Source organism: Sceloporus occidentalis, unplaced genomic scaffold (assembly GCF_023333645.1).
Source record: "Sceloporus occidentalis isolate IW3139 unplaced genomic scaffold, rSceOcc1.0.p SCAF_101, whole genome shotgun sequence".
Lineage (NCBI taxonomy): Eukaryota > Metazoa > Chordata > Lepidosauria > Squamata > Phrynosomatidae > Sceloporus > Sceloporus occidentalis.
The window spans coordinates 956,829-968,873 of NW_028317081.1; the positions used below are offsets into that span (position 1 = coordinate 956,829).

The 12,045-nt window shown below is 45.6% G+C and overlaps 1 protein-coding gene across 1 annotated transcript in view; it reads right to left on the reverse strand.

The window, feature by feature from the left end:
- LOC149283772 (ciliogenesis and planar polarity effector 1-like) overlaps positions 1-12,045 on the reverse strand; it is a 33,168-nt gene that overhangs the window by 2,991 nt on the left and 18,132 nt on the right. Inside the window, exons 27-42 of the mRNA XM_089497290.1 lie at positions 11,709-11,827; positions 10,631-10,683; positions 8,834-9,029; positions 8,043-8,307; positions 7,038-7,153; positions 6,194-6,315; positions 5,757-5,877; positions 5,404-5,461; positions 4,946-5,125; positions 3,835-3,950; positions 3,407-3,632; positions 2,652-3,002; positions 1,878-2,021; positions 1,572-1,602; positions 871-987; positions 540-714 (exon numbers count right to left, since the gene is read on the reverse strand). Coding sequence (XP_089353416.1) covers positions 540-714; positions 871-987; positions 1,572-1,602; positions 1,878-2,021; positions 2,652-3,002; positions 3,407-3,632; positions 3,835-3,950; positions 4,946-5,125; positions 5,404-5,461; positions 5,757-5,877; positions 6,194-6,315; positions 7,038-7,153; positions 8,043-8,307; positions 8,834-9,029; positions 10,631-10,683; positions 11,709-11,827 — 2,390 coding nt within the window. The remainder of the gene's footprint in view (positions 1-539; positions 715-870; positions 988-1,571; positions 1,603-1,877; positions 2,022-2,651; positions 3,003-3,406; positions 3,633-3,834; positions 3,951-4,945; positions 5,126-5,403; positions 5,462-5,756; positions 5,878-6,193; positions 6,316-7,037; positions 7,154-8,042; positions 8,308-8,833; positions 9,030-10,630; positions 10,684-11,708; positions 11,828-12,045) is intronic.

A 12,045-nucleotide genomic window follows, 5' to 3' on the forward strand; every position in this document is an offset into this window, starting at 1 on the left:
TCTCGTCTCTCTCTCTCTGGTTCTGTCGGATTACTTTTGTGGAGACGAAAGAGCTCTGGGGAGGAAAAGAAAACACACAATATGATAACTGTGCTCTTACCTTTAAAGCTTTCCCCCTGACAGACTTGCTTGTCCTCCATTCACCTCTCTCTATACCCGCTACTGCCCCTCCAGAGAAGCTTATGACCCACAGATCAAACTATACATGTTCTTTAATTGCACTACCCGCTGGTGACTGCTTATCTTTGCTCAGCTGCAAGCCCAGGGCTTATAGGTGTAAAACAGAGGTAGTGATTAGTTCTTTATCTGCCACCACGATCCGACAGATCCAGCATAAAAAGACGCCGTTAGTCATACTGCATTATTTATTCACACGATTCCTGCACCGGTTGCCGGGCACCTCAAATAAGAAGGAAAACGCACGGCAACCGGTGCAGGAATCGTGTGAATGAATAAATAACAATCATCACAAGTGTATCAGTTCTCAGTCCTTGAAACAAGAGTCTGAGGTGTGGTGCAAGAACCGAAACAATCCGTACGGCACTCGGTTGGGGCTGGTAGGGGTTGTGTTCCATCTCTCGAAGCTGCTCCAGTTTTCTCTTGTGCTCAGCCAGACGCTCCCTCTGCTTTCTCTTCATCCACTTCTGGATCTCGCTCCTCTCTTCTGGAGTCCTCTTTGAGACGCGGTGCGAAGCAGCTTTCTTCTCTCTCGCCCTTTGAATATACATAAAACACAGCGGGGTTAATCATACAGCACCTGCGTCTCTGGTTCAGTCCGGCCCTCGGCGTACACGCCGCGCTCTGTGACAAAGTTATTAGCTTGTGATGAGGAGACCCCAAACCCTTACAGGTTTACAGCGCTCTTCGTACCTGGATAGCGCTCCAGCCTGCATCTCCGTCAAGCCGAGTTCTGCGGCAGATACTCCTCCTTCCAGAAGATCTTTCAGGATATCTGTGATATCGCGCAGACCGCTCATGTCTAGAATGCTGATTGGAGACGGTTTTATTCATTAGTGGGTGATCTGCGTGACACGGACCAGATCTGTTCTCAGACACGGAGGAAAAGACTCCGGATAATACACAGCGGCTGGACACGCGCCTAGCGAGCACGATTTACAAACACAGACGTTTCGGAGGAAGGAACCCCCTTTCTCAATGTGTGCAGCCCCTCTCGGTGGGGGTCCGTTCCCTCGGTCTGGCTCACTATGCAATAAATAGGGTCTGACCGTTGCATATTGTCCAGTTTGGAATCTTTTGTGTTCTCCTTGTTGGATTTTTGGAGCTACAGCGGTGTTTATCCTATAGCTGCACAGCTCATTATATCTTTCTCACTTCATTTATTACACTATGTACCCCCATCTTATCATTTGGACACAAAAATAAGACAGGCAACAGCGAAAGGAAACACTGAATATCGAATAAATGAATGTAAATTATATAATATATATATATATAGATATTACATAAAATCAAAAGCCATAGGAGACAAGCCAAGTTCAGATTAGCACAGAATTAACCGTATCAGCTATGGGTGCTGGAGGGGTTGAAATCGATAAGATTTTGTGACTTACCTTTTATCCACATTGTCTTGCTGTGCAGGAGCTGAAACAAAGTTAGGTGTCATCAATGTCGGTTCCATCTGCGTTACTTAGAATCCCTATCAATGCCAGCAAAACCAGAGCGCTACGAGCCGGTACCCAAGGAGACAGCCGCCAACACGACGACTCCCCGCGGACGCCTGGCTGGAGGTTATTTAAGTTACGGCCGACACAATAATGACATCAGGATGAGGTAACCTGATGCGAGACATCTCCTCTGTCTGCTCCTGCCGGTCTTTCCCGGACTGACCCCACAAACACGTGCCGGTAAGGCTGTACCTGCAGGACGACGAGCGTCACCGGAATCTCTTGGTGAAAAGGCAACGACTGCCGGACGTGCGCGTGAGAGGGTGACGGCAGCGCTCAAAGGATCTTCATCGTCCTCAGAGGCGGCCTCCAGCTCCACGTCATTCGCAGCAAATGCTAAAAATGTATGAATAACCCAGATTTTTGTAAAAAGCAGCTGCAGCACAAACCGCGGCATACGAACGCACCAATGTATCTATATATATACACACACGCACACACACATACTTGCACGCATACACACACGCATACTTTCTGCTTTGAAGCTACTCTTTATTATAATAAAATTTGGCCTTATTTAATAACATCATTCCTAGGACTGCGGACCGAACCCATAGACATAATTCTTCAACAGCAAATTGCGACTCATTTATATATTCCCAGGAATGCTTCAGCGTTAGAAATAATTGCTTAAAATAACGGCATAAATAAAACATGAAGGTTACTGTTTTACATTAATGTTCCGAGAGCAATTCAATGAACGTCTTCTCTACGCAAACAAGCGACACTAACCTTTATCTGTAACCCCGTAGGAAGAACCAACATCTTTAGGATGAAGATCAACAGCCGAGGACAGGTTTTCTATCGTATTCACCAACTGTAATAAACGTAATAATAATAATCTTCGTATTTGTAATAGTGATTTGGAATCCGATCTGCCGGCGGATACAGCAGCTGGATATCCGCAGCCACATGCCAACGAAACCCTGCTCTTACATCATCAGCCGGCTGCTGGCCTTAAAGTACCAGTCCGGCCCCGGTGAGGAATACACACCTTGATCATGTGACTGTATGGTGGCCTCATGATCAATGCAACACCCGATGCCCCAAAGTGCCGGGGACTTACCAGCTCTGTATTGGCAAAGTCTCTCTCCATGCCGTCAGCCATGTCTTGCAGGGCTGCTAACTGGGCATCCATCTCCTGCAGCCTGGAGAGGGCATGGTCCGTCCCCGCGGTTCCGGCTGCCCGAGGTCGTGCGACCAGCTTATCGGACGGAGGGCCGGTGGCCTTACCAGCCAGCATGCTGTATGTAACCGAGTCCGCTGAGCTGGGTGTCCTCTCAAAGCTCTGCCGCTCTTGGGCCTCAGACACGTGTTCTAAGAGTGTACAAAACACACACGTGCCTTACATGTAAAGGTTTATCTTATTATAGTCTTATGATGAATGTATAATACACCGCACGTGGACAATAAACATTTCAATAAGCGTTTATTGTAAGCTAGCAATCCTGACAAATATTTGGTTAAAATGTATTATTTCCGTGTCTTCTCAAAGCAAATATTTTTATAATATTAATAAAGTTCTCAGTCTAAAATAAATGTAGGAGGTCACACACAGGCAAATAAATACGCTGAATATGTCTCAAGCGATAAGATTCCCCTAATCAATGTCTAGCTTTCCTTCTGAGTCCGGCAAAACAAGGTACCTCTTTTATAACGGGTTAAGTGACAGCATTATTTCTTCCATGGCCCAAGATGCAATCGCATGTAACACGCCGTACCTGTAGCGTGGTAGAGGCTGTCATGTGCTGCTCTTGACACAGAAGCAGTAATGCGATCTAGTTCCTCGGGGGTTGGATCTCTATGTTTTTCTGTCTCCTCAAAAACCAGAGGGTGCAGCCGGTCACCTTCCTTCTCGGATGGAGCTACGTGCGCGGACGGGCCTGGGAAACCCTCCGGGAAATCTCCTGCGTCGATGTCTATCACGCTGATATAACGATGCCCGACCTGCATCACAATAACGATCATTCATAAAGTCTGCGACCAACAGGCACACGATTGAAGTGAATGATTTATTTAATTCACATGTCTGTATCAGAGTAGCCCTCGCACACTTTCTCTCTATTATAATCATTTTGGCATTTGTACGTTAACATAATAGTTTATAAATTGGTGAAGCTCTGTTTACGACGCACGCTGAACGTCTTACGTGGATTTGGGGAAGGTCCGGTTTTGGGGGCGACGTTCTCTCCTCCTCATCCTGGAAGCGAAGGTTGAGAAGCAGCTCTGGAGGCAGCCTCAGAGGAATATCACGCGGAGCATCGGCTAACAGACAAAAAAACACTAGTCAATGGCTCGCCAGATTCCAGATTCCATGTGTTTTGTTCTATTAGTATGCATTTTTATTAATTACTTTGAAATCAGAAATCAATAAATGAACAATTCATGGTTATGATAGCTGGATTGGCAAACGTACGGCGTGGAGATGTTTGGGATGGATCTGATTTGTGTGATGCTGTCCATGGGGCGGCACAGGCAGCATTTTCTACCAATATGATAAAAACTACAAAGACAGGTACCCCGGTAACGGTTTAAAAACTGCACTTATCTGTGTACAGTGGAATAGGTAAGACTTGAGATCTGGTTTTATTATTCATATTTTAGGAAACAGATTTTGAGTGTTTAATGTTGTTAAGGCACAAGAGGGGTTAATTTATTCACCCCCCCCCCCCCCCAGAAATAACGGCCCAGGTTAAACGCAGAATCCTCACAATAAGTGCACTGCTGGCAGATGATGCTTGGTGACAAGTAGCATGCCAAGAATCACGTGGAAAGTACATTTTATTCGAATATATCTGGGGTATAGCAATGATTCACAGAATACGGCGGGAGATATCCAGCCGCCGAGACGTATCACAGTAAGAATGCAACACCAAACCACTAAATATTCACAGATAAAAGGAAAAACACGCGCAGGTTCTAAGTGGGGCTCGCGTGATATTTATACGAGACGGAGGCAGACCTGGGGCAGGACGAGAAGCAGGCGATGGAGCGTTGGGTAAATCATCGCACCCAGTCCCTTTATTCTCATAGGATTTTGTGCATTCATTGGGAAACACAGCAAGAGGCGAGAGCTGGACAGGCCCTTGGAATCACAAAGCAAGAGAAGTTATCAGACACGTCGGAAGGCAGACAGATATTAATCAGGTAAAGCAGAGCGGAGATCCAGCGGCTGAACGCAGCCTGCGCAGACACCAAACTGATCCATTAACACAGTAAACACAATCACAAGAGCGTTACAGAGGATCACAAGTGGTTACGGGGCTCCACGGCTCTCAGCGCAGAGAGGGCTAAGCTGCCAAAGTTACCAGAATCCGTGTTAGTCCCGGCATCCTTGATCTCGGGGGCCGTCTTCGTGGTTGATGCCATGTAATGTAACTCGGCCACGGATGGGACCGGATCCTCCGGGATGTCCTTTGACAACAGAGACTCAAAAGTACCTGAAATAACACAATGTCAGAAGGACAGCAGGCAAGATCCATGTACAGTGTACTGTCCGCTAAAGAGTTAAAGTCTTGTCACATGGTAATTAACCCCTGGCTGGATGCTAATGAGGTCTATTTGATAGTAATTTATTTTGTAATTTGTTCATAAAAAACTGCAATACAATTCCTAACGGGATCTGTGTACATGGTTAACTCTTTATGTTCTGGATGATCTGGAGGCGTGTCCCGTTCACACATTAGACACCGGGGCCTGTGTAATAAAATGCACATACCCAACGGAATAACAAACTCGCTGCTCTCCTGACATACAGATGTCTCCTGGAGCAGATCCTAGGAACAAAAACACACACAGACACGCTAACATGAATACAGAGGAACATGCGCGGGTATTCTGCAAAGCAGACAGGGAAACGATTGCTGTGTTTAGAACTGTTCTATGGAGGACCAAAACTACCTGAATGCTACTTATTTCTTAACAACATCCCAAAAAGGCCAAAATCTAATCTGATAAATTAATTTAATAAAGTCTTAAAAAGATTTCTCTTATAACTTTAATTTAGTCCAATTTATGAAATGGAGCCGGCTGTGTGAATAGCATCAGATGATGTGTGTGTGGCTCTCATACCTGAACGCGTGCAACCTCATCAAGATTGTTTGGGTTAATAATTGAAGCTTCTGGGCGAAATGTAACAGACCCTTTCTTTTCCCTTTTATCCTCTTTTTGCTGCCGGGAGCGCCTCCTCTCCCTGTTAATACGGAAATGCGTTATGCATCTAAACCAGCAGTGTTTTCCTTAAAAAAGGAGCGTTGAAGGAATAATACGACTTAAATTATTACCCCCTACATAAAGAAGTATCACACAAGTAGTTATTCTGAGCATGGACCTGGTTTATAACACCCGGGGAAGGCATTAACCATACATATCATTAACCAATAGCAGGGTTTAAACGCCATACTGGCTGTATGAGGTCACTAGCCACCGACACTTTACCCACACAGTTTAGTGAATAATCCCCGTTTGACATCTCACGCTGTTAATACGATATTTCCTTTATAACGTACCTTTTCAGGCTATCACCCTTCTTCACCACTTCTTCATATTGCTGAAGGTTTGCCTTGAGTAGTGGCAACGAACCCTCCGAAGTGCCTCTGCTGGTGTGATCTCTTTGAAACTCAAGAAGGGTCTGGAGGGGGAGCAGCCTGGGAGCGGGACCACTGAGTAAAGTCTGTTGGGGAAAAATGTAAACTTCTATGAATGGATCGTAAATTCCGCTTTAAGATTTTACTAAATAAAATCAACACAACGTTCGCTGCTACTGAGACATATAATCCATATGCTTTTCCATAAGCGTCTATACATCCTCTACTTAACACTCACATTATGGGTTTAAACCAGGGGTTCTCAAACTGTGGCCCTCCAGCTGCTGCAGGACTACATCTCCCATAATGCTCCTTCAGCTAAGGGGCTGGCTGAGGAGTATGGGAGATGTAGTCCTGCAGCAGCTGGAGGGCCGCAGTTTGAGAACCCCTGGTTTAAACTGTCGTCTGCCTTTGTACATTGACAGTGTGTGGAATAATGACATGCATATCTTAAGCATAATTTAAAAGACTTTCCAACATCCAGGGCCTGATTAACTAAACCACGAAACATTTCACCTCCGAGTGCGGACTATGCATTATTCGGGGCAACTCAGCCCGTCTCATAGCACAAACTCATTAAGGTGAGGTCATGAGATGTTTCATCCTGCTTCAATGCAACTTTAATGAATAAACCTCAGTATATCACCAAGAAATGAAAACCTACAATGTTACGTCTCCAATAACCCAGCACCAAAAACTCCGACCATTCGCCAAACGTGAAAGACGATTCACCTGCAGCGTCATGGCGCGCATGGCCGGTATTTACCTGCATCTGCCGGGGGACGCTGGTCTGCAGTAGTTTTAACGATGTTGGAGGTAACATTGTCACGGCGTCTCGTTCTGTTGTTGGCTGCACCGGAGGAACTCTGAAATCAGGGGCTGCTATTGGTGGGAAAAGAATCACATGGTCTGTACGCAGATGCAGTAAGGGAATCCCTGCTGGCGGGGTGGAAGCGGGACCGGCGGAAACGTTCTGAGGACCTTTGAACATTCTTTCGGCGAATGCGTTCTGACTGTACATGGAAACACCTGACCATGAATGGTGCTCCTCTGCAGGCCCCATATGCCCCATGTCTGCCCACCGCGTATTCTCTTCTGGTTTTCCTAATGGTTTGAGATGGCCTTTACTGTGATCTGGATTCGGTGGCTCCTTAGGGGTTACGTTGCTTTTGCGAGAACTATGGATGATCTGTCCAGCATCAGCTGGAGCCCATGCTTCCCGAGGAGCCGTGGGGCCTTTAGACCAAGCAAACTCTTGGCTCCTGCTTCCCGGAATCACATTTAAGGGTTTGAAACTGGGTTGGGGATAAAGTTTAAGCAGTGGGAAGCCATTAAAGTCAGCCGATACTTTGGCCGATGGAATCAGCATGGGAACTTTGTCTAGAACAGGAGGAGGTGCCATTAGCGGCAAACCCGCAGCGAGTAGTTCCGGCTTCTCTGAAGTCCTTTCTTTCTCTTTTTCATGATTCAAAGAAATATTCAAGTTGGGAAGATCCTATGGAGGATTAAAGAAAACAACAATCAGTAACAGTTTAAACGTTAAGCCGTACAAAACGCGTATGTAAGGGATGATCAGTCGAGAAGAGCCGTGAAATGAGCCTCTAGATGGTACAAGTTCTTGGTCAAAGGGTAGTTTATCATAAAGTAATCATAAAGTAATGCATCTAAGAGGACAGATGCACCTTTAATACAAAAATCAATCTAAAATGGATTTTAAGGACCCGCACCATGTTTTCCTTGTTGCTCTGGTCACGTGTTGCACAGGGCTCACCGCTGGCAGCCATGATTGTTGTGGCAGGTTGCAGTTTCCCAGGTCTGTCGTTGGTTTGTGTTCGACGATTTGTGGCAAAGTCGTTTTGTTTGTTTTCCGAGGATGCTGGGGTCTGGGACTGAAAAGCAGCTTGCAGCCCCGCAGGATTCACCATCTGGTTTGCCCCGGTATGAGAAGTCTGCGGCAGCATGTGTTGTAGGTGGGGGAGGGCAGCAAAGGAAGACCCCACCACCTGCATCAGGCTCATGAAGTTGATCTGCTGAAGCTTGAGAGAGGCAAAAAAATCCATAAATTAGTACAGGTTTAGCAAAACTGTGTCCAAAGAGGACTAAAACTGAAACATACCAGCGACACTTCTCAATTCTAAGCTTACATGTGGCATTGTGGCTATTAAAGGGACAGCGCAGAGTCCCGGGCAGTATAATCTACACACAACGCATATTAAACTACTTTCTAAGGACTTTAGTATGCATCCTAGAAACCTCCAAACGGGAGTGCTTTCCACAAATTTCACATTGGTCCCATTACGACCCCAAACCTGGAGTCGGCCGATCCAGTGCTGGAGCTGGTAATACGTTTATCACCCACCGGGAGGCACAGCCCCCGCATGGCAAATAGTTGGGGTGGGATAGATGGCAAGAGCAGGGATCCTGCAGAATCCCCGAATACTTTACAACGGGGACACCGGAACAACTTACAACGACGACACGACTATCATCCGCATTGAGTGTCGCTTTAATACAAATTACACATAAATGTTGTTGACGCTGCGCACAGCCAGCGCATGTTACCTGTAGGAGCCTAAACATTTCATCCTGAAACAACTGTCTGACGGCCTCTGACGTGTTCGCCGGCCGGCTGCTGTGCTCTGGGGGGGCAGCCTGCTGGTTTATTATGGTTTCCGTATCAGGCACGACATTTGGTGTATCCAAGACAGGCTGGAGGAGATGAGGCTGTGCCTGCGCTGTGGGGCTCCGTTCACCGGTCCTAAAAGGACACCAAGATACCAGACGTAGTATGTTAGCAAACAAGTGATCTCGTCGAGTCCATCCCTATACAAACCATAACATAGAACGGCAACGGCAGTCATGTCCGAGTCCGATTGGGTAAAATGAATCTCTTTACAAACAGAGAAGACATGTCTTAAAATCTCAAACATTCACTCGTCTCTCCAAGCGATTCTATGAAACTAACCCATAACGGTTGCTGTACTTTAACCTGCTCCATGTATGTAAACAGAAGGTCACATATGTAAGAAGGTCTCGGCGTTTTGGGTCATACGTCTCCTTTACATGACAGATTACCTTGAGATTTCGTCTGCGTTCATTTGTAGATGAAGCCTGCGGCAATGTTTGACGTCCGCCTAACACAGATCCATAGCGTGGGTCTGGGAATTGTATCTTTACAGATTAAGCCAACGGATGAAACGCTTGCTGTTGACGTTTTGTCTCCATGGCAGTAATTGCCGGCCCGCGTTAAGGCGTGTGCACACAGGTCATTGGGATAACGGGCAATTGTTAAAGGGGTTTATCTCGATCGTTTAACCATTACTGCGTCATCCAGGAATAGTAGGTAAGGAGCGTATTGTTCCCCCGCTAGAATGCAAACTAAAAATGTTCCCATTTGGAGACCAAATAGCTGTTTATTAACAGAATTGTCACCAAAAAAAGTCACGACTCGGCTGCCAATATCAGGATTTGAAACTGATTAAACCGTTTATAATGTTGCGAGGAATAAACCGACCCAGCCAATCAGAAAGCTCATACGACGGGCTTAGTAACATATGAAAACATAAAACGCTTAAGGATTGTCTATAAGGGTCCGGAAACCACTTTTGGCGAGCGGCGGTTCTGTTTGAAGATGCCGGATCAAAGGCAAATTTTACTAGCTTAACGCTTAGGGGTTTATTTGCTAAACAGTGAGTTTAGCAAAACATTTTCACAGATGTCAATATGTATCATGCTGGACCAAGCCCATAGAGTTTCTGCGGGACCGTCCTGTATAAAGCATGGTTAAACGTTGGGTGGGCAGACAGGGCACTCGGGCAACCACTAGTCCAATTCACAGGAGTGGAGCCACGCGCTCCTTCATGGAGCTCCGGAGCTGCTCCTTTTGTAATACAGTTTTGGTTGGCATTGGTTAATATTTGGGAAAAGGCGACGAGAAAATGGATGTTGCCGTGTTAGCCCAAGAGAAAATTGGAGTGTTTGGTGAAAGCTGATATCTTTTTATTGGGCAAACACAGAAAAAAGATGTAACGTTACATAGTCAGAGGGGAGACCTCTGTGATCCCGAAAGCTTACAGTATGTAACATTATATATTTTTCTCTACTGGCCTAAAAACAGATACCAACTTCCAGCCAAGGACTCAATCGTCACGTCCAGACACGGCCATAAATAGCGCGGTTCCCGTCTTGTCCGCCGTTTTCCTATTATAGATGCATGAGCTTACAGTAATGTTCTGTTTTCTCCTTTCTATATGGATTTAAGGCGGTATGGATACTTGATTAAATGTATTACTTTTGTATCATGCTGTTGGACTATATCTTGATACATTAGATATGTGTAATTAAACATTAGGCACTCACCGCTCTGGCTCATCGGCCCCCGGAGTTGCGGGCTGCTCCTGTTCTGGGGCTTTCTGCACATGAAAGAAACAAGAATAAGTAAGCTCACCGTCCGGTATGGGTTACATACAAAACTTCTCCTAACTTAGCTCCATAATCATGAAAGAACATGCAGGACTTCAGTACAGACTATGTATCGGCGTACGTCTTTTCTGCATTAGCATGGAGTATACGTTACGATCAGCATTTTAAACGTGAAATTAAAGTTCATTCAGCTTGTTTATAATTAAAGTTACCGGATATCGCCTTACCTAGTGCTGTCGGAGTTCCAGACGCCTGAGGTGACGGCAGACCCCAGTAAATTAATGATAAGCACCAGGAGGCTAACGTGACCAGGTCAAGAGTAAACTAACCCAGTGGACCGGTTCCAAGCCGACATTTTCCTCGTTCTCGATAAAACTCAATCTGCCAATGCGCTTTTTAATGATAACTGGTAATAGCAGACTGTAACAGAACATCTACTACACTAAAGGAGGGTATGGAACCTTCTAGATCGCCTCCAGTCAATGCTATCCCCACTTTATTCAATAAAAGGTTATTTCAGACAAACTTACTTAAAACACATTCGTGCTCATAACACAAAAATATCACCACCGTTTGTGGATGTTAAAAGATGATTTCATGTTAAAATAAACATCTTGTATCCTTTAGCAGGAATATTCTAATGCTTCCATTCCCTGGTGGCTGGAGACCCTTAAGGTCTGGGATAAAGAGTCCATGAAGGAATGATATGACAAGTCTTCATAGATTTAAATAAGTAAAAGGGATTTCCAAATGCAGGTTGTTATTTAGGAGGTGTAGAAGCACAGCATGCACCGTGTAAAGAATCTATCATGAAAGAATATACTCCATGCGTAATGTAAACCTGACCCACAACGCTACAATACCCAACTCTTCAAACCCCTGGACTTGCTCTTCACCCTGCTCAGTTACAACCAAACCGAGTGATCTCTCCTCACTCCACTTGCAAACACTCATGCATTCATTACACATCACACCCCGAATGGGCCGTAACATCCGTGCAACCAGCGGCGCTCACCTCCATCTGCTGGGATACGGACTGAATGCTAACAGAGATGTTGGGGCTTCTTGCTGCGTCGTCAGTATCATCTTCTTGGTCATCCGAGGAAACATTTGCAAATCTACACGTTTCTTTTTCTAGTGGGAAAAAAAGAAGATGAAATCCGTCGTGTATGCGCCGCTGCGTGCGTCCCTTTCATTTAATTATGCAGCAGCAGCAGCATGTTATCCAGGCCGACCTCATCACCGACTTCAAACTGCGATCACATCACAGGATCAGCAACATAAGAGGAGGCATGTTTTTCCTGATTCATAATTATCCAGGGACTGCTTGGCATGTGACACAAAGCCAGGGA